This window comes from Octodon degus, unplaced genomic scaffold (assembly GCF_000260255.1).
Source record: "Octodon degus isolate 3935 unplaced genomic scaffold, OctDeg1.0 scaffold00121, whole genome shotgun sequence".
Lineage (NCBI taxonomy): Eukaryota > Metazoa > Chordata > Mammalia > Rodentia > Octodontidae > Octodon > Octodon degus.
Genome location: NW_004524697.1, coordinates 1,068,865 through 1,089,885, shown reverse-complemented (window position 1 = coordinate 1,089,885; position 21,021 = coordinate 1,068,865). Strand labels below are relative to the sequence as shown.

The 21,021-nt window shown below is 36.4% G+C and overlaps 1 protein-coding gene across 1 annotated transcript; it reads left to right on the top strand.

Moving 5' to 3' along the window:
- Nucleotides 1–9,877: 9,877 nt before the first annotated feature.
- On the top strand, nt 9,878–20,643 carry Spcs3 (signal peptidase complex subunit 3). Its single transcript, XM_004640219.3, has 5 exons — nt 9,878–10,157; nt 11,351–11,424; nt 13,510–13,586; nt 16,641–16,756; nt 17,370–20,643. The coding sequence occupies exons 1-5, from the start codon at nt 10,015–10,017 to the stop codon at nt 17,500–17,502; spliced, it is 543 nt and encodes a 180-aa protein (XP_004640276.1). The 5' UTR covers nt 9,878–10,014; the 3' UTR covers nt 17,503–20,643.
- Nucleotides 20,644–21,021: the final 378 nt, after the last annotated feature.

Below are 21,021 nucleotides of genomic sequence, written 5' to 3'. Positions count from 1 at the left end.
CCCACAGTAGGCTTTTAAGTATATGACAGCTTAGAAATAATGTTCATTATGAAACTCCCCCCACTCAAAGATCAAATCTTCACCCCAGAGCTTCCATCACAGGAAGTAATGGAAGAGAACAATTTAGGAAACCATTATCTTCTATTCCTTAGGTCTCTGTCGCATGTTATGATTTACATTTAGCATAGCTTTATAACCTTGGGGGAGGGGCTTGAATTTGAATATTGAGGACTTCCAGCAGAAATTAGTCAGAAGAAGGATGGTAGCAGGGATGACAGCGCAGATGACAGTCACAGCTGCAGCTCTGGCTGCCGGGCTACACTTTCACTCAGGCATCAGCGCAGCAGGGAGGGGCTCCCCGAGGTCTCCTCTCCCCTTGTAGTGCTGAAGCAGTGGTCTCAACACTGGAGCCCTGACTTCTCTGCTAACCGGGTCCCAACCATGTTAGCTCTTGCAGGCCGTGTTCTTCCTCAGGACATGTTCCCGCGTAGGTTTTTCTCACATCCCATTGCTTTTTCCTCACTCAGCTCGCAGGTCTGTCAGTGTTTCACCTTTGATAATAGAAAATAACATACACCGCACAGTTCGGCGGGTAAACTCAAGCCTTTCATATTCACCTCTGAAACCTACTTCAAAGCCTTCTTTCTGTCTCATACACGATTTCTTCCTACTTCGACCGCATTACCTTTTAATCATTAATTTCTCAATCCTCTTCTCTATCTAAATGCAATTAGTGATTACATAAAATAACCACAGAAAAATTATCACCATGATATTGATCACTGACACGGAAGTTTTATTTGCAAAAAAATGTTTTGATAAAATTGCTTAAAGCACAATGACACTACAGAGGTACCATTTCTGGTAGTTTATGTCCTGATAATTAAATATGTAATTGTATATTAAATATACCATATATTTAATTGGTGGCCAAAAAGACATACTAAGGATGCTCTATGTTATATGCAGTTGGAATAGTTCAATCTAATGTAAAAAGTATTTTAATTTGAAGAGCTTTACTCTTTTAGATGGCACTTGAATGATTATATAATCACTTAAATATTACACAGAGCTATTCAAAAGATTTTAGAATACTTGGGAAAGCTAAAAATTCACTTTACTGGGTTTAGACTTGTAAATTTTTTATAATTATAACAGATTTTGAAATTTGATTCATTCATATAATCTAATATTGATATTTTGTTTTAAAAACTGGAATTAATACGTTATTTAACGTCAGTCTTCCCAGCCCATATCTTCTCTCTCTGGTCCTATAGCTCAGGGTCCAGTGTCTGATGGAGAACTTCCTTTCTTCCTCTAACCTAGAGATTCAATTTCAGAGCTATATATTCAACCTGCCTGGATCAAGGAATTTTCAGTAGCATCAATATCCTCACGCCTTGGAAATCAGTGTAATCAGCAAAGATCCTCCACTGGGCTCTGGGATCCTAGCCAGCAACAGCTTTGCTTCCTTAGCTCCCCAGTGAGGAGCCACGTACACCCATGATTTGTTTTTTTGCCATACCATTCTTCTTACCTTCCTCCACCCCTACTTACACAGGAGACCCTTCCCTGGTCTCGATCTCAAAATTCAGCCAAATCATCCAACTTAGTACCCTGGAGCCTTGCTGTGACTACGTACTGATGTCTGATAGCCTGTATGGACGTACTTTAATTAACATGCATCTTCTTAATGCCTGAACACTGCCTCTATTATAAGTTTCTCAACCCTGGATTATTCTCTTACAAATGAAGGTCATATATATTCTCAGATCTCCATTATCAACATGCTTCACTTTAAAAACTCTCAAATCCTTCAATAACTTAAAATTTGTTACAAACAGAAGTAACTTTTGCTTCAAAAAAGTGGACTCAAAGCCTCATGGAAGAGCTGTAAGTTTCTTTTAAGGTACCAAAGAGAGGCTTTGTGGAACTGTCACCTGTGCAAGTGTCACCTACTCCCTCTCTGTATCTATAATGAAAGCTCAGTCGAAACAATGAAAACAAAATAGTTGGTAAGGTGATTAAAAGTTAATTCTTTATCCTTACTTGAAAACATAATGAAAAATTTTTATTTTTTTTTTTTATCTTATTTTTTTGCGGAACCAGGGATTGAATTCAGGCCCTTCTGCTTGCCAGGCAAGCGCTTATTCTTCTGAGCTATCTCCCCGGCCCTTGTTGCTTTCTTCTAGGGATCATCATATATTTTGGAATCACGTTGAATCTCTTCCTGGAAAATGTTCATAAAATGTACTATGCGCTAACTATGATAACTTGGGAAAATCATGTTTTATATGAAGGAACAACACAGACGCACATGCTGTTTGAATTCATGTTTAAAACTTAGCTTATACTTTCTTCTAATAGATTTATAGACATATAATAGTGATTCATAGATGTGCAAAACATAATGAACATATTCTAGTACCCAGAAGGTAAAAGTCTAACAAATTGTTTTAAAATAACTTTTTTTTTCTAGAACAGACCTTTCAAAGAAAGATAAGAAGAACTCAGATACTTTGTGTACTTTGTTTTAAGGATATCAAGTAAAGAGCTGTGGTGATGCACATGTGTAATCCTTCCTGAGGCAGGGGGATTACTGTGAGATTAGGCCAGCCTGGACTATGCAGTGAATTCAAAGCAAGCCTGAACTACACAGTGAGTCGTGGTCTCAAAACAAAACAAACAAAAAGTTACCAAGAAATAAAGTTACTTATGGATTACTGACTTTGTTACTTATTCTCAGTAACAAGAGTAATTAGTATATATGATTTTATATATGATTTTTCTAAAGTTATATATACAGTGATTTCAATTCTTTTCAGCTTTTGCATATGTAACACAGAACATGAGAATAACAATAGGTTCATACAAAGAATATACCTGACAATAACAGATTTTGCCTGATTTGTTTCCTTTACAGAGTCACATTAGCTGATAAAGCCAGGAAGTTGCTCACTGCTTAAGAAGGAACAATAAAAACATCTCCTGACCATTTCTAGTATGTGTGTTGAACTGGAAGATGGAAGATTAAGATTGAGCAGGTAACTTGAAGTCAAGAAGCTAGACTAAGTTACCCACTCACACTCACATGCTGGTAGGGGTTCAGATGGTCACTGGTCACACAGGGGCAGGCAAGGGACGAAAACATATAGCAGCCCAAATTATCTGATCAGTATTGCAACCTCAACAAAAGACTGACTTTATATTAGTAGGAACTGGGATTAAAACAAACAACAATAGTAAAAATACTACTCCACTGAAAAATACGATGGCACTGAATTTTCTTAGGTTTTGTAGAAATCTTTCAGACATTCTGAGTATGAGAATTATGATTCTGTTCAAAAAGCAAGTCTGAGCAAAGAGATCCTGAGAAAAGAATGAAGAGCCAGAGGGCAAAATTGAGATATGAAAGTGATAGGATGGAAGGATGAGTTGTGAAATATAAACTGCTTGGTAAACTACTATAGAAAGGGGCCCATGGCTGACCACTGGCTTCTCTAAGTGTCTCCTAGTCTACTTAATAAATATATTAGCTCCATTTGAATGGCTCTGGGCCAAATAGGCAATTTATTGTAAACCCTACAGAAAATCAAAATCTGTGGTCAATATGTCAACCTGATAAAAGCCATCTATGAGAAACTAACAGCCAACATAATACTAAATGGACAAAAACTGAAAGCCATACCTTTAAAATCAAGAACAAGATAAAAATGTCCACTGTCACCACTCCTATTTAATATAGTTCTGGAAACATTAGCCATAGCAATTACAGAAGGGAGAGAAATAAAATGAAAAAAGATTGGAAAGGGAGAAGTGAAATGATTATAATATGCAGATGACATAATACTTTACATATCAGACCGCAGAAACTCCACTAGATTCAATAACCAACTTCAATAGTGTAGCAGGATACAAAATCAACATTCATAAATCAATAGCACTTTTGTACACAACCAGCACATTGGGAGAGAAATTAGGGAAACCACACCCTTCACAGTAACATCCAAAAAATGAAATAGTTAAGAATCAATCTTGGGCTGGCCAGATAGCTCAGCGGATTAAAGTGCCTGCTTAGGCAGACACGGGGAGGGGGGATTTAATCCCAAAGTGTGCTAAAATGGTGAATGAGACTGGGCTGGGCATGGTGGCACGGGCCTATAATCCTGGCATTTGGGAGGCTGAAAACAGGAGGATCATTACTAGTCTGATCTGTTGGGAGACCCTGTAGATCCTGTATTAAATACATTTAAAAAAAAAAAAAAAAAAAAGAACGAATCTCACAAAGGAAGTAAAAGACTTATTGTAAGATAAAGAGAAAAAAGTGAAGGACCATACTGAAACAAAATTATATTTATTCTTGAATTGGAATGTGACAAGAATTATTCTTGAAGAAACTTTTAAAAGAAATAAAATGACCCGAAAGCAACAAGTATGTAAAGTACAACAGGCTTGAGACTTGTAGTATCCCCAGGTTTGCTTGTGAGGTTGGCTCTTGGGTCATATGGGAAGTCGATTGATAAACTGCCCCCTAAACTTTCTCTAAGTGTAAGAGTGTCCTAAAATACAGAAACCATGTGTTTTATGACAACACCTCCCTTCCTTCTGTGGCACTCTGGTCTTGGTATAGGCTATCCTGAAAATGTTTTCTCTTCCATTTCTTTTTTTTTTTTTCTCTGAGATTCACAAGTGTAGGACTCCTAAAATTATTGTAGCTGGCATGGTCTGTTTACCAGTCTTGAGTGACTATATGTTTAGCTAAAAACATAATTTTCTTTTTTTTTTTTTTTTGGTGGAATGGGGGATTGAACTCAGGCCCTTGCGCTTGCCATGGAAGAGCTTATTCTACTGAGCCATCTCCCCAACAAATAACTTTCAAAAGCAAAACACCATTATTGCTACCTACAACAAAATCTACTGCCATAATTTTTCTTAGCTGGCCCATCAGTTGGCAGTCTTATCACTTCCTAGGAAATTACTTACCTATTGAAAACCTACATAGTCATGACATGAAGTGCCCTAAAAACCTCAAGCCTTGCCAGGGTTGTTACTTGTCTCCTGAATGATGTTGTCTTAGCTACTTTCCTTGTTGCTGAGATAAAATAGCTGTTACGCAAAATTAAAGAGGGAAAGGTTTATTTCAGTTCAGCTTGTAGAGGTTTCAGTCCATAGTTCGTTGGCTTGAAAGCAAGGTGGCATGATAGAGGGGCAACACATAGGAGGAATAGTTCATGGCATGGCAGGCAGAAGGCAGAGAGCAGCAAGCAGCAGCTTCCTCTCTTTTATTCTTTCTAGGCTATTCTCCATTTAGGTGATGTTTCCCACATGCAAGGTGGGCCTTCTCATTATCCAAACACAGAAGGAAAACTAGTTACTGGACTAATTTAGAAATCATGCAACCTTAATCCCAGCATCAAAACATCCTAGAAATGGGCACCTCTGAAAAGCCTCATTTAAAGGACTGCATTAAGCATTGGGAGAACATCTGTATAGTACGTAGGGGCTCAGATGATCACTCTTAACATGGGGGGCCAGGCAAGGAAAGTGAGCATCAGGCTCACCACAACCTGCTCACTCTTATTAGCCCAGCATTCAAGCTTTCTATACTATGCTTGGTTTGCATACCCACTTTAGCATTTTACCAACTTACACTGTAAGTGGCTGTTACCTATGCATGACATGCATTTTTTTACATGGGAATTTTTTCAAATTTTAGTCTATGGATTAAACATATCTCAATTTAGTAAGAACTTTTTTGGAGCATTTGTAAGATGTAAAGGTCAGTGTTCTGGGCACTGAAAGAGATAGGAAACTGTAAGAAAACATACTGATTCTTCAAATGGATACTATAATGCATAATACCTTTCACAAAAGTACTTTGAAAAAAAAAAAAAGTACTGTGAGTCTAAGTCCTTAATATACCAGACTTAAAACATGCTCCAATGCACAAATTCCCCTTTCACAGTACAGTACTTCCTGGCCTCTGTAGATATTCTTAGCAACAACATAGTTCACTGGAATGGCTATCCTCTTAGGCTTATCTCCTTTTAAAACACCTTAGCTATCCACCTGCACACAACTTTAAAGTGTTTCCTCATAAACTCACTTATTCTTCCTCCTTCTCTTTAACTGGATACTACAGAAAAAGTTATTCGCAAATAGATCAAATCCTTATCTTTCTTCTAGGTTTCTTCCTATATTTCAAAAATATAGTTAGAGATATGTTCCCCATTTGATGGTACCCTAGTTTTTCAAGTATTGACTAACCATACAGAGAGTTCTTCTCATTACAATACTGTCACCAGGTTAGGATATTTTGTTTAAAAGATCTAAATTTTTAGCTCTGTAGTATTGTTTTAGATAAATCATGGTCTTAATTTCCACCCATGTAATCTTGGTGTATTTATTAAGTTACAATTTATTTTAAAAAATGAACCATTCATAATGGATAGGTAACAGTTATTAATATTTGCTTAGCAAATATTTAATGACGCATAAAGCAAACTATGTATGTGAAAAAACAGAACACACATTAATATTATAGTTTAACACATCCATTATAATTCAAGAAAATCAGTATTATAAAAAATTACTAAAGATGAGACATAAATTATATAATGAATATGGCAGACATAAGTATTAAACAAATTCTACACACAATTAATAAAAAATACATTAGCTTTCAAATACATATTTGTGTCCCCCACCCACCCATTCACTATTTATCTTTTCATAGTTTTAGTTACCTGTGGTCAACCAAGACCTGAAAACATCAGATGGAAAACTCCTGAAATAAATAATTCATTAGTTTAAAAATTGCACTCCATTCTACATAATGATGAAATCTCATCCTGTCTGGTTTCCTATTGTTCAAGACATGAACCATTCTTTTTTCCAGTGTATCTGCTCTGTATATACAACTAACTCACGAGTCCTTCACTAGCTAGCTCAATTTATCAGATCAACTGCCATGGTATCCTGGTGCTTGTATTCAAATTCCTCTTATCTTAATTAATAAAGCTCCCCAATGCATCAGAGTAGTAAATCTGGCAATTTGGATATTCCAGAAAGAAGTAGCAAAGTGCTTCATTTAAGTGAAAGAGTCAAAGCACCAGAAAAGAGAGAACACAGTCATATAACTTCTATTATCAATAAATATTTATTGAATGCTTTTATTTTATTAGCTATTGATGTTAACCTTTTATTGTGCCTAATTTAAATTAAATTTTAACACATGTATGTACAGAAAAACACATAGCATGTATGGGGGCTGACACCATCTGTAGTTTCAGCCAGCCATTGAGGGTCTTGGCATCTATCTTCCTTGGATAACTGGGAAACTACAGTAGCCAAAAATGTCATTTTTCAGGACAGAAAGACCTCAGAAAAATTATAAACAGCATTCTTTGCCTAAATAAAATAAAATTAGAAATCAATTTTAAACAGTGAAAAAGAAAAATGATTCATCCATCTGGAAATTTTCACATGCATAAATTAAACAACTTGTGAAAGCACATATACAAAACCTCCCAATTAAATAAGAATCAAGGTATACGTTCTTAATATCAACATGCAATTTATAGTACACAGTCACACACACACACACACACACACACACACGCACATTTTCTTCTCAAATCCAGCATCTTACATATTGTAGAAATGAACTTTCCTGCTTAAATCAAGAACAAGACAAAGACAATAACTGTCCCTAGTATTACTGAATATTATGATGATGGTGATGTTGGCAATGTTAGCCACTGAAATGAATAAATGATATATACAATAATGGGAAAGAAGGCTAAACAAATCTAATGTAGATGATATAACTAAACATCTAGAAAACCAAAGAAATAGTGGAAAGAATACAGCACAGTAAGACAATATCCTACCTCATCACCACCCTGCTAATTTTTTTGGACTTTGTATTTCTAGTCCTCCTATTGACTAATGTTCAAAACTTTATTGTGCTAACAATAATTTCCATTGTGCTTTCATAATCTACTTTGGTTTTATACTTTGCAGAAGTCATGCAGATCTTGAGTCTGAAAGTACATCCTAAAGCTTCTTCCTTCTGTCCCACTGCCATCACCCTCAGTTGTGCACTCTGTTTGCGCACTTCATAGACGGCTGCCTGGTCTTGCTCACTACAAAATTTCCTTAATATAAAGTCTAATATTGTGAGTTTCTACAATAATCCCTCAATTTACCTTTCCAGTTTTACTGCTGCTAATCTTTAATTACACATTGTTTTGCTGGACAAGGCTACTCGTTATTTCTTAGATGTACCCATACTTGTAGCTCAGTCTATTTTGGGATTATTACCCTAACCAGTTATCCTGTAATAAGAATAACGTGTATAAATGTTTAGGTACTGCATTAAATATTCTGCTTATGCTGCTTTGTCCCACATTAACTCAGCTGTGGTTTCTTTTTCACATGAAGTCCTAGCCTTGTGTAACTTCCACTGGTATTTATACTTGTTTTCCACTTCAGACTTTAACTTCATTTGATAAGCTTCATGAGAACACAAAGTGAACGCTACACATCTCCTTATTACCTGTAGCCTAATAAGCATTCCACGGATACTTGCTTTACTGAAAAAAGCGTGGCTACCTAGAATCCAAAAATTAAGGTTTATACTTCAATAAGTACCTCGCTGTATATTATTAATCCACTTTTCATTTTTTGGCTCTACTGCACACGAGCAGGGACTCTATTTTATTCATGCTGGATTTTCAAACCGAGATCTATTCCAGGCACATGTCAACAATTAGTAATAATCCTGTCCTTATCCCTGTAGGAAAATTAATTGGCAGTGAATGATGCAAAAGAAGCAGAAGCTCAACAATATAATTAACAGAAGCCAGCCTCAGGGTCATATCATCAGCTTCTGGTTTGTACCCATCATAGTCTATAACATGTGATCTTTACCTAGTTTGGTTTATAGAAGCAAAATGTTTTTAAAAATTAATTTCGTATAACTGGACCTTCCAAATCCTAATTTTATAATTACAAAAATTACTAGCTGTGAAAGGAACAGAAGTGTAGGTACACGGGACATTGAACATCAGGAAACGGCACAGTCAGAACCTAGAAGCTATCGGGTAATTGAGCAGGTGATAAATTAACTTCATGCTTATCGACTGCTTACTGACTACATGTGTTTTATGTGGTGCTGTACAGCAACTCCACAACGACTGTTGCCTTCGCTTCTAACAGCTTTGGGCGGTTATCCTTTCAGTTATCAAAAGGGCGAATATTTAGAACAGACAACATCAACCTTAACATCCACCAGGCACTCTCTACATCTTTACTCTGTAGAAAGTACAGTATTAACAGGAATTGGACTAAGGTTGGACGTGGACAGGAAAGGCACCGAATGCTGGGCCGTGTCTGCTTCTAGGGACCTCGGAGGCCTCATTTCTTCCTTCTCCCCAGATCTCCAAAAAAGCGGAAATTCTAAATTTGACCGAGTTTATAAGAGGAAACAGAACCAGGCGTTTTGTAACGTACCACTTCCAAACACGACACATCAGGTCAGACTCTAAACCACCTCGTCTTGCTGGTTTTTAACGGAAAAAAAAAGGAGTGGCACATAAAAATGAAGACTGCACTGTCCAAACCTCCGACTACGAATCCCACAGCTGCAGGAAGGCAGCCCACACTCCCCGCTCTGCACTCGGGCGGAAGCGGAGAAAGACGGAACTGGAGGGGGCGGTGCTCGGCGCGCACCAACACCCTACGTTCTCGTCGCTGATTGGCTGCGGTGGGAGGCTTGATCGCCGAGTGGCGCCTTTCAGCGCGGAGCCACCCGGGCGGTGGGCGTGCCCCGGTGGGCGTGTGCGCGCGCGTCGGAGGACCGGAAAGGAGGCGGGGCAGGGATGGCGCGCGCGCGCGCGCACGCGCGAAACGTGCGCACGGGGGGCGGCGCGGGTCGGAGGGAGCCGGTCCGCCGCGGGAACGTGAGCCCCGCTGCCTGTGTGGAGACAGGGCTCCGGACGGACGGTCGCGATGAATACGGTGCTGTCGCGCGCGAACTCCTTGTTCGCCTTCTCGCTGAGCGTGATGGCGGCGCTCACCTTCGGCTGCTTCATCACCACAGCCTTCAAAGACAGGAGCGTCCCGGTGCGGCTGCACGTCTCGCGGATCATGCTGTGAGTGAGGCCGGGGCCGGGCGGCGGGGCCGGGGTGACGAGCGGGGCACCGAGCCCGGCCGCGGAGCGCGCCGGCCGCACCTTCCCGGGCTGCTCCTCAGCGCCCAGCTCGGCCGGCCTCCGACGCTTCCTGTTCCTCACTTCCCTCCGGGCCGGCCAATGAGGGCGCAACACAACAGCGAGCCGCCACCGCCGCGTCGGCCCGGGTCCCGGGGACGGAGGGCCCGCTCCACGCCCCACGCCCCACGCCCCGCCGCCTTCCGCCTCGCGGGCGGGAGCAGAGGGGTTGCTGCGGCGCGCTGCGAGGGTCTTCACCTCCCAGCCTCTGTCGCGACGTTTTCGTCCTCGTAACGGTGTATTGTGTTTTAGTCAACTTGAGTAAATCTTTGAAGACGCCAAAAATAGAATTTCGCAATGACTGTCGTTTCACTACCTCCTGTTTGTAGTAGATCTTTTCTCATTCTCAACCACTTCTGTCTTTGATTTCAACACAATCCGTCTCTGACCTTAGGTTGATTTGTCAGAATCGCCAATGAGCCGGTCATCTAACAGCGACCCTTCCACCTGTTGGCCCCCACCCCCACCCTGTCCCCCATTTTTTGTCTTCTGTACCAATTTCCGTTAGACACTGAAATTTAAATAGACCTGGGGTGGAGATCAGTCCTGCCAGTGAGCTGGTGTTGAAGGGTCTGGCGCATTGTAAACACCGGACAAATGCTAATTGTTACTTTGAGCAGGTTTCCTACTCTTCTGGGTCTTAATTTTTTTTTGTTTAAAATGAAATACTTAAAAGGCACTCTTATTTTGCGACTTGAGACCATGGTGACAAATGCTAACTGCTCTGACATGTCCTAAATGCTCAATGAATAAGCAGCTGTCGCTAATTTTCTACACCATCTTGTCATAATTGCTTTTCTTCAGTTTTTTTTTTTTTTTTTTTTTTTTTTCTTTAGCAGTATTTATTTTCCGTTGGGTCTTGTTAGTCTGTGAAGGTTTATGAAAGTAGCTGAAGATCTTTTATATTGAATTAGAATGTGTATCCTGTTTTTACACTTGGTGTTTCTATGTTTACTTTTTTCTTTGTGGAAATGCAGTTTCACTCTAGCACACAACTGGATCCAGTCCTTCACTTTATGTGAATTTCTCATGATGTTATATATAAAAGATGGTAAAATTTTTATCTTTATTTCTAGAAAAAATGTGGAAGACTTCACTGGACCTAGAGAAAGAAGTGACCTGGGATTCATTACATTTGATATAAGTGTGGATATCCTTTAAGAAAATGCTGTATTTCATGCTTTCTGTATGATTTTGTGAAATAAAGGTATTTAGTGATTTGGGGAACAGGGTGTATGGCTATCTCACATTGAACCAACTAAACTTTGGAAATTCTTATATTTTCTTTTTTTGTATTTTAGGGAAGGGGCTACAGGGTGTTTAGGGTCTCACTGCCAGATTGGACTCGTAGTGATTCTCCTGTTCATAGCCTCCCACGTGCTGGGATTACAGGCGCTTTCCACCATGCCCAGTCTCAGTTGCCATCTCAGGGGACCCTGGGGGCGGGGCCAGCATGGTAGGCCTGGAATCCTGGCTCCTGTGCCTGCTTGCAGGTACTTTAATCTGCTGAGCTATTTGGCTGGCCCTAGGCAATTCCTGTATTTTCATCAGTAAAGTAGTGTGATTTGTTCTTAGAGAAAACTTCATAGATTCATGAGTCAGTTTGTGAATGTAAATTCAGTTGATTGAATTTGACAGTTGATTGAAATCTTCACAAGTAATGTTGGAATTTGTTTAGCAAAAATAATTAGGTCATTTGGATTTGGATGAAAGAAGGAAAGTATTACCAGAACTCGGGTTGCATACTTCTTGTATGTAATATATAGTCCTAAGGAATCCATATGTTTTGGTAGTAAAGAAAAATGTATGTTTAAAGTTAATTGCATTTGTAATAGTATGAAAAATAGCATTTGTAATAGTATGAAAAACCAATCTCAAAATAGTGTTAAGCTGTGTTAGGATTTTGTCATAATTATTTTTATAAGAACTTTTATAAGTAGAAATCTTACGGAAAAGAATTACCTTAATGGAAATGATTTAATTCTCTTTGAGTTTTCACTTTTTGATCATCCTCATTTGGCCCTTAAACTTTAGGGTCGTAGGTTTATAGCTTGGGTGTGTTGTTCATTGCCATATTTGGCCTAATAGCTCTTGCCTTAGTATGATCTCGTGATTAAAGATGATTATTTAGGGGGAGCAGTCTGAATTTGTATAAAAAGCAAATGTCTGAACAGTTAAGTAGACCATATGCTGGTGAGTTTACATGTTGTTCCTCTATCTTTTCATGAAATTACTTGTAATTTTTCAGAAATAAATTACTGGATTGAAAAGTAGACTAGGAATAAGTTCTAAAGGCATCATTTTAGGAACTAGAAAGAATATGCTGTCAGAAAAGTCTTACACTAAACTGTATGGCCATACTTTTAAGTCATTTTTAAAAAATTAAAAAGTTTGTATTTACCACAAAAGTAGAATATCCTGACTACCAGATTTATATATTCTCACTCTCATTATTTGTACTTTATTCAGATTTTCTTAATGCTGCAAATACTTGAAATTGCATCTATTTCAGAGAACTGTTTTAAGTGTCAATTCTAAATGATTAATTCTGAACGACTGGACATATGTAAAAGTGTAATGTAACAAATTTGTTGCTATCATGTAAATATACATAATAAAATGATAGCACTGATCTTTAGATTAATAGATTTATTGCCACAATAAATAGATTTATCAATCTAAAGATCAGGTCAACTCATTTCCCCGAAAAGGTATCAGTCTTATAGTTAATTCTAGAATGCCCTGCACTCCATGGACTTCACACATTGAGGTGTTTTGATCTCTACTTTCAGGTAACCAAAACAACTTTTAAAATTTATCCTTGGTTAATTACTTGCACGTAGTTCATGTTTGTATATTATTAAATTTTAATGTTCCTGATTGCTAATACTTTAAAGCTCCAGTGGAATAATAAGTGCTTGAATATTAAATCTTTTTTGTTTTGGACATGTAGGTTGATGCTACATGAGATTAGGTTTTGGTTTTCTTTGTTATTTTCTTGTTAAAATAATTCAGTTTGTAAACCTTGCATGAATAGTGGTGGATACTCCTTTTGACTCTGACTTTGGAATAGGCTGGATTTCTTAATACATTTATATTTTATATCCGCTGTATTAAATAGTGGCTCAGTAAGTTTCTGGACTCTCTTCATTGCTGTGGATAATTAATTGAAAAATAAGATCTGATTGTCAAATGTGTGCTCCTTTCTAATTTATATATTCCTTAATTTGTGTACATCTAGAGAATATATTTGATTGGAATGTTAAGCAGTTGTTTCTTTATTTATCAGCAGAATATTCAACAAAAAATAATGTAAGTATGTATATTTAAGTAATTTTTTTTATTTAAGGTGTTATACTTTTAGTGTAAATATTATATAGTCAAAGAATCTGTCTTGCTTTGCTTATTAAGAAAATTGCAGGGTTTTTTTGATATTTCCCTACCCTCCCTTTAAGCCCTCTTCTTCTGCTTATTCACAGTGGGGAAAAAAGAAAAAAGTTGTATCATGTATAGGTAAAAATTCTCTGTAGTGAATGTGGTTATTATATATACCTGAGATGTACCAATAAACTTAATTAAATAAAAAAAAGTCACAATCTTACGGAGAGGTGGCTCTGTTAGAAAATTTTCTTCTTTGGTAACCTCTTGTTTTTTCTGTAGCATTGTGGTTTCCAGAATAATATAATACAAAGTTATCCATAGGTATGATATATAAGGAAAACAATTTAGAACTTCTGTTGATGTACTTCTTTGACTTAAATTGTGTGTGTGTGTGTGTGTGTGTGTGTGTCCGTGTGTGTCCGTGTCCGTCCGTGTCCGTGTCCGTGTCCATGTCCATGTGTCCGTGCCTGGGATCAAACTCAGGATCTTGGGCTTGCCAGGCAGACACTTATGCTGTGAGCTATCTTCCCCACCCCTTAACTTAAAATTAAAAGGGAAAGAATTTAAGTTTTATGAGTACTTCATAAATGAAATTGCAGATTGAAGGTAATGGTGATATTGGTCAACATTTGTAAAATGAAAGAGACTCCTCATGTTTCCAGCTGCTAAGTTGTGTTAAAAAACTATAAAAACAAAAATAGTCTAATAATAAGTTGGATGACAAAATTTAACCATCTAGAAGACTATTTAGAATTGAAATTCATATTCACTATTGATGTTATATATTAGTACGTATTCACTGTATGTTATAAACAGATACATACTTTGAGAGTTTGTTTTCAAAATAATTTGTGAAGAGAAATTCTTGGTATATCCTGCCAGGGTTAAGACCAGGAAAGATGTTACTGAGCTCTGCATTTCCTATGAAATGAGAACGTATTATTGCTTCTCAGTTAAATACTCTTTAGTCTAAATATTCTCTTTACAGTTATGATTAGAAAGCTACTTGTTAATGTAATTGAATCAATGAAATGTAAGGCCTATATTAAATAAAACTCATTACAAAAATATGCAGTAAAAAACTGTAAAGATTACTAAAAGCTATTGAATCATTGCAGATTATTTTAGAATCCATGTTAGTGCCGAATATTTCTCTTTATTGTGGTAGTCGAGTTGTTTCTACAAGTAATGTCTCTGCTTATTGAGAAATATTTTGTTTTTGAGTTATGTCATATTTACAACTCATAAGTACTTGAACTGGTCTTTTGAATTATGAATTATACTTTGTAAGTTTCATAATTAAAAGCTATTAAATTGCTAAATTAAACCCTGTTAAAACATCATTGGGTGTGATAGTGCATGTCTGAAATTCTAGCACTCAAGAGGCTGAGGCAGGAGGATCAGAGTTCAAGACTAGCCTGGGCTACAAAGTGAACTCAAGGCTAGCCTAAACTACGTATCATGGCCCTGTCTCATAAAGACTAAATAAACAAATTCCAAATAGTTTATAATTGAGAGCTGTTAGTCAAGTATGACTGAGGGCTTTTGCTATAGGAAGAGTACTTTACATATTGGGATATTTATGTAGAATATTTAGATTCTATTTTAGTCTTGGTACCAAAGGTATAAAGTGATAGATTTAAAATATTAAACTGAAAAATGTAGATTTAACATGTTTATATGTTGTGTTTCCCAAAAGTACTCTGTTATTAATGTATTTGTAGTTAAGGGTGGGTCTCCATTTATGCATTTATTAGAGATTTTAGCATTTTATTATACTTTGATTGGAACATAAATTTTATGCCAGATATGTTGTTAGACACTAAAAACATTGGAATATGTGTTTTTATACTTGTTCTTTAGAATAGACAGAACATTAAAATAAATACTATTCTTAAAGGAACAAGTAATAACTACACCTGAAAATATTCTACCGGTTTCAACAAATTACTAAAATATCACTTTACAATGAATATATCTAATTATATTTATAATTGTGGTTTACCCTGGTATAACTAGTAAGTTAATACTGATTTGGCATTTCACATTATTGCTTTGATGAAAATAAATATGTAGGAAAATGTTGAATTTCACCATTTGGTTCTCGGCTCTTCAATCTTAATGATTATGTTTAGTATTAGGAAGAAGCTGTAAGATGTAGCTTAAAACTTCTTTCAGGTATAACTGTTCCACATTTTATGTTACTGCATTCACACAGTGAGAAATCAGTCTCAGAAACTAATGTATGATAATGCAACACTAAATTTTTGGAAACCTTGTAGCAATCACAAATGTGTTTTCTACTTCATAATCCTAATTTTTAAAATTTATATGAAATATGTTGGAATATAGTGGCTTTAAAGAATTGTCTGACCTATCCTTTTGACGCGATAAGACAATGATGTATATAAGGTTTTAACATAAAGAGAAAAAAAATACATTTTTAGTAATTTCTTGATAATGGAAAGTCCTACTCATAAGCTTAATCTGGCAGCAGTAAGCCTGTATTATGTGCTGAGCTAGGACTGGCTTATTCTGTTTTTCCCAGCACTACCTAAGGTTCCCTCTGGGGTAGGAGGTATTAGAAGTTTTGCAGGGAAAAAGGACTTAAGAGAATTTTTCCCTGTTAATGGATTCTAATTCCTCTGCTCCTCTGAGAATCTCATGTTGGAGCACATATAAATGTGAAGCCTTCTGGCAAGTTATGAGGAGCCTATGTAATAGGATTGACTTGTAGCAAAAGAAATGCTCTTTTTATATTTAATGAGTATCTCATTTATCTTTTTCCCTTGTTCAGTATTATTCACCTAATAAAAATAATGATTTATTTTTGGGCAATATTTTTCTCTCCAAAAAAATCATTTTGTATGCAGCAAGATTATCAGAGTTCTGTTTACTGTGTGAAACTTCCTGCCTAGTAGGATTTTGATTTGAAGTGATAAGATGCTGTTCCTGATGAGTTGTCTAATTTTCATTGTGATGTAGGCCCTGAACCAAGTTGTCCTTTGGGACAAGATTGTTCTGAGAGGTGATAACCCAAGGCTGCTGTTGAAAGACATGAAAACGAAGTACTTCTTCTTTGATGATGGAAATGGTCTCAAGTGAGCATTCTTTGTTGTTTTTTACATTTGATAAGAGGTGAAAGGGAGAAAAAGATGTGCTTTTATTTCAAAGAAAAATGATAGTGGTTTAAAAGGAAAATTTGAAGAGAAGTATTTACATAGTCCTGAACTTGAAGATTGTAAAGGAACATAAATTGGGATCTAAAATAAATACAGTAATTATTTTTTAGTGTGTGAAGTATAATAGCCAAAATAATAAGGCCTACAGCTTCTCTGTGTCATGGGGTTTGGGTTTTCTCATAAGTGGTGCACATCTAAATGTCAGAATTCGGTTTCGTGTTACTGTCTCTGATTCCTAGTATAAGTCTTATGTTCACGATGTATTACTCATGTGAACTTTTGGTTCGTAGTCGTATTAATTACAACTATAAGTGAGTTTAGTTGGTCATTAAGGGATGCTGTAAATGCAATGCTGGTATCATTAGCAGTATCTTTGAATTTTAGATGACATGAGAACATAGTTCTTTTTGCAGATTAGCATTCGCTTTAAGAATAGTCACAGATAAAATATTTGATGCCTCATTGCTTGATTTGAAATACTTATATTAATATAGAAATCTTTCTTCTGACTTAATTTTATTCTGTCTTTTAGGGGAAACAGGAATGTCACTTTGACCCTATCGTGGAATGTTGTACCAAATGCTGGAATTCTACCTCTTGTGACAGGATCTGGACATGTATCTGTCCCATTTCCAGATACATATGAAATAACAAAGAGCTATTAAATTATTCTGAACTTGAAACAACATATTTTTATACTTAATGAATTATATTTCATTTATCTCTTCTTTTGCATCTTTTTCTTCTCTCCTTTGTTTTTTTTTTTTTTGGTTAGGGGGAGTTGTTACCTTCTTTTTGATGTACAAATATCAAAGACGTATTTGAAGAAAAGGATTAAACAGTTTTACAAACAATGACAGTCACCAGAGCTGAGTATTAGAGAAATAAATCAACCACATAAAAAGGACTTGTAAAAAAAAAAAAAAAGATGTATTTCAAGTATTCGCTGTATTTCCATTGTTCTCTATGGAATATAAAGTGAGCATGAAGGGTTGTTAAAAACTTTCAGGTGCCTAAAGAGTCATAAGAACTCTGAATTTTATGCTTTGCATTTATGAAAGCTCATGTTGGGTGTGACTTAGTTGTAGACATTCTTTTATATCTTTAGGGTATGATAGCTTACAGGAAAAATTAATAACAGTTATTTGTTATAAGCCTGGTTTTACAAAAAGCCAGAAGAGAATTTTATTTCATTTGTCTTAGGGATACCCACAAACCTTGTTTTCTTAAATGATTAGCAGCTTTCTTCACTTAAAGAATGAATACCTCTTTAGATCCTATAAATCATTCACACTCGTTAAAAATCTCGAGTCAACCAAATGTGTGTCTTTCAGTGCTTTTTTTAAAAACCTTTCTTTACATATCTTTGTATAATTTTTAGCATTGCCATTGAAAGATGAAAGTGCTTGCATGGTTTCCTCCTAATTTAAGTTTGTTCTTGTGAGCATGCCAAGTGCCACTAAGTGGTAATCATTTACAGCTCCCTCTAGGTCACATTTTAATTATTTTTGAAGTAATAATATTTGTATTGTGATTTTCCAATTACAAAGCCCTCTCATGTATTTGTTGTTATGTTGTGCTCAGTGACTAGTGAGGTATATAGTGCCATTTTTAGCTCTTTGCAGATAAAAAGAAGCTAAAACCCAGTTTATTGAGTTGATCCAAAGTAAATAACTGGCCAGGAATGAAGTTAAAATTTGAATGAAAGTCTTCTAATTCGCCAAGATTATTGCTCATTTTATTGATTAACTAGTTCCCATACAGTTTTCATAATGTTTTCTTATTACCCAGACACCTTTCTATCACTTCTGGAACTGGTTTCTTGCATATATGGAAGTGACGAGTTTTGAAGGTACCACCAATTCAGGTAGCAGTAGCATTTCATTCACTTCATAAGTTAATTTTACTTATATCAAAATAAAAAAAAATGTAAAACTAATTTTGAGAGTAATATATAATATATTATTGGCTATGTGATCATATTGCATACAACTTCTTTAGTGGGCAGATAAACATCTCAAAAATTGCAACTGCAGGTACCCTTAAAAGCAAGACCAAACACTAGTTTTACTATCAGCAGCAATCAAAAGGGCTAAAATTTTATAAGAACACATTAAATTGACCAATATTTGTTTTATTTACCTCCTATGAAATATATCATTGTTTAGTTACATGCATTTACAAGCTGTTGTATGGTTCATGTAAAAATGTGTATATGAGTTTTTCAAACTGGCAAAAAGGGCAGAGATAGAGTGCTTTGAATAGACTGGGTTTGGCTCCCAGCTTTTTGATTAAGCTTCATGGTCTTGGTTTCTGTGTCTAAAATGACAGAATTGGTCAGGTTATCTTAAGTGGTATCCTTTCAAGCCACACAGTTTTGTAAGAGTCATCTGTTCAGCCGAGAACCAGAACAAAACAGCACCTTAGTGATAATACATAGTTTGTACTGATCTGACTTTATTTCTGTTACATTTTACTTCATTTACTTTGTACAAACACTGGATGTGTAAATCATCTGTAAGTTTCAAATCATACAAAACTTGGGTATGTTCTCATTAGAGAAAACACAAGCTTGCAGTTTTAACAGAGCAGAGTTTGAGTTCAACAGTTTATTATATTTTTATGGTCAGTGGATCTATTAGTCTGGAGATAAATGTTGATATGTAAATTACAGTTTGTTACTTGGCAAGGCCATATTTTTGGAGTTTGGTGAGAAGTAGGAAGACTGAGGAAGCACAGTGCGAATAAAACTATTTTTACTTAACTAAGGGAAACTGCTCAGGATAAGTATGCTCCATCATGAGAATAAAGACACTGTGTCTCAGGAACTTGTTTTTGGTGTGTACAGTTTTATTAGTCTACTATAATTATACATTTTGAAAAATTGACCATATTCTTAATTGTAAAGAAGTCTCATTAAATCTCTACAAAGATACAAGGCTTCAGATTACTAAGAAACTCAGCATAACCAGAAATGTCAGACATGATTCTGAAAAGAGAATAATTCTGTCTTAATAGATACAGATAGAAATGAGATCATTTTAATATGTAATGCTGATGTACCCTTCTCTAGTAGTTTAACCTAGGTAAGAGCTAAGAAGCAGTATTTTTTGTCCCTGTAATCGGTTATATTTTAATTTCCTGCTTCTGAAAGGAAAACAAGTTTTCAGAAATTCCCGAGGATAAAATAGAAAGATCATTATCTTTTTCTGGAATGAATTTACTTTGGTAGGTTTAGACAGCCAGTTAACCTTATAAATGGACTACATGAATCTGGAGTTTTGAATTTGGAGCTATAGGTTAATGGGGGTGCTTTTAAAAAAATTCTTCAACATGTGATAGGCTTACGCTATGGACTTCAATTGCAAACAGACATTTACCCCTTTGTGAAACTTTCCTTTAACAGTTTTTACATTACAAGAGACTGCCAGAAGTTGAGACCGCTTTCAAAAGTTGCATGTTTTTGATGCAATTTGGTAGATTGTTTACTTCCAAAATACATACTCACAAGAAAAAAATTCACAAGACTATTGACTAGATGGGGATTTTCTTAATTGTAATAAACAGCATTTTTCTAATGAAAATTTTTGTTTGCAAGTAAACTTTCAGATTTAAGGTTTTTGTGTGAACCTGCTGAACTGAAAGTAAAAGGAAATCATGTCTAGTCAGGTGTGGTGGTGCACACCTATAGTCGCAGCACTGGGGAGACTGAGGCGGGAAGATCCTGTAAGAGGCTAGCCTGAGTGACACAGCTTAGTGCCAGCCTGAACTACAAAGTGAGACCTTGTTCCAAGCGTTAAAAAGAAGAAGAAGAAGAAAAAAAAAAAGTCTAGTAAGCTTGTTTTTTGGGAGGATGAATGAGAGGTAAAGGTATCTACAGTATCCAGAGACTGCTCCTAGACTGTAAGCTCTTCCAGGGCAGGCTGTGAGATTTGTCTATATGTTCTTTAGCACCTACCATTGTGCCTTGCGCATGATAGGTGCCCAATAAGTATGATGAAGTTGTGTTTCTAATGAGACTAAGCCCTGGGGATTCTTTTTAATCACTATACTCTTCTGTAAAGCACTGCTTTTTCCATAACTGTGCTCTTGGAGGTGTTAGCTCGGCCTTCCTTTTGCCTTTCAGACTCGGACTGTCCAGTAAAAGTAAATGGTACTTGATGGCTATTGCAGATAAGAGTGTC

Excerpts from the sequence above, each read along its gene's own strand:
- Spcs3 (XM_004640219.3), top strand. The coding sequence starts at position 10,015 with ATGAATACGGTGCTGTCGCGCGCGAACTCCTTGTTCGCCTTCTCGCTG. Across the intron at positions 10,158-11,350 it reads CACGTCTCGCGGATCATGCT|AAAAAATGTGGAAGACTTCA; the intron begins GTGAGTGAGGCC and ends CTTTATTTCTAG. Across the intron at positions 13,587-16,640 it reads AATATTCAACAAAAAATAAT|GCCCTGAACCAAGTTGTCCT; the intron begins GTAAGTATGTAT and ends ATTGTGATGTAG.